The 946-nt window shown below is 46.7% G+C and overlaps 1 protein-coding gene across 1 annotated transcript; it reads right to left on the bottom strand.

Moving 5' to 3' along the window:
* Window positions 1-57: 57 nt before the first annotated feature.
* LOC111658707 (protein Niban 1-like) lies at window positions 58-912 on the bottom strand. Its single transcript, XM_023411339.2, has 3 exons — window positions 693-912; window positions 416-562; window positions 58-304 (listed from the first exon to the last, which is right to left on the bottom strand). The coding sequence occupies exons 1-3, from the start codon at window positions 765-767 to the stop codon at window positions 143-145; spliced, it is 384 nt and encodes a 127-aa protein (XP_023267107.2). The 5' UTR covers window positions 768-912; the 3' UTR covers window positions 58-142.
* Between the last annotated feature and the right edge of the window lie 34 nt (window positions 913-946).

Here is a 946-nt window from a genome sequence, read left to right as displayed (position 1 = left end):
TATTAATATATAAATATAATATTGATATATATAGTATTGATATATTAATATAATATTGTAATCCATTCATTACAATCTCTTAATATGTAACTCACAAATTTAAAAACACATTTTCTACTGAATTCCTTCACAGAAGCTGAAATCACACGCGATGTGAAGGCGACGTCTCATATTGTGTGATGTCGTTCTTTACCTTCAGTACTCGCTCTTTCGCTCTCTCCATCTTGACAGGAACCAGCGAGGGCTGCAGTTTGGCTGACGATTGGAGGAACAGTTCAAAGGTGTACACAGCACTGTCCAACAGCTGGAAGACACGCACAGCAAACATCACGACACGGACGGAAGAGTTTCACCTGTTACTGCTGTGCGGAGGGAAAGGCCCCGGTGAGACCGGACCTCCAGCTGCAGGTCATACCTGCTCCATCTCCAGATGTGCCGAGTGCACCAGCCTCTGGACGCTGCTCAGCCCGAACCGCTGTTTCAAGTCTTTGAGTAACTCCGTCAGGTTCTTCACCTGCTTGTAGTTCTGATCCAGACTGATGGAGCGCAGAGCGAGCAAGGCCTGGAGGACACACACACACACACACACACACACACACACACACAGCAACCATGAGCTACAAGCAAACTACAAAATAAAATCACCTGGTAAAGACTTGAATCATAGATGCTTTTCTGGAAAGGTCTCTCACCTTCTTTGTCTCCTCTGATCCTCCGTTCGTGGATTTGAAGGCCGAGTCCATCTGTGTGTGGAGTGTGTGCTGCATCCCCTGAATCCCCACGCTTATGTTTTCTGTCAGCACCTCCAGGATGGAGGACAGGTAGGGTGCTACAGAGTCACTGTACACTTTCTCTGCTGCTTCACATATACACACTGGAACACACACACACACACACACACACACACACACACACACACACACACACACACACACACACACACACA

The sequence above is a fragment of the Seriola lalandi genome, unplaced genomic scaffold (genome assembly GCF_002814215.2).
Source record: "Seriola lalandi dorsalis isolate HSWRI2012SDOR001 ecotype SW California unplaced genomic scaffold, Sedor1 jcf7180001980216, whole genome shotgun sequence".
Lineage (NCBI taxonomy): Eukaryota > Metazoa > Chordata > Actinopteri > Carangiformes > Carangidae > Seriola > Seriola lalandi.
Note: the sequence above shows the minus strand (reverse complement) of the source record. Positions and strands in the feature narration are given on the sequence as shown.

Coding starts and splice junctions, on each gene's coding strand:
- LOC111658707 (XM_023411339.2), bottom strand. CDS start 767: ATGCAGCACACACTCCACACACAGATGGACTCGGCCTTCAAATCCACG. Junction 563..692: donor GATCAGAGGAGACAAAGAAG/GTGAGAGACCTT, acceptor TGTGTCCTCCAG/GCCTTGCTCGCTCTGCGCTC. Junction 305..415: donor CACATCTGGAGATGGAGCAG/GTATGACCTGCA, acceptor CGTGTCTTCCAG/CTGTTGGACAGTGCTGTGTA.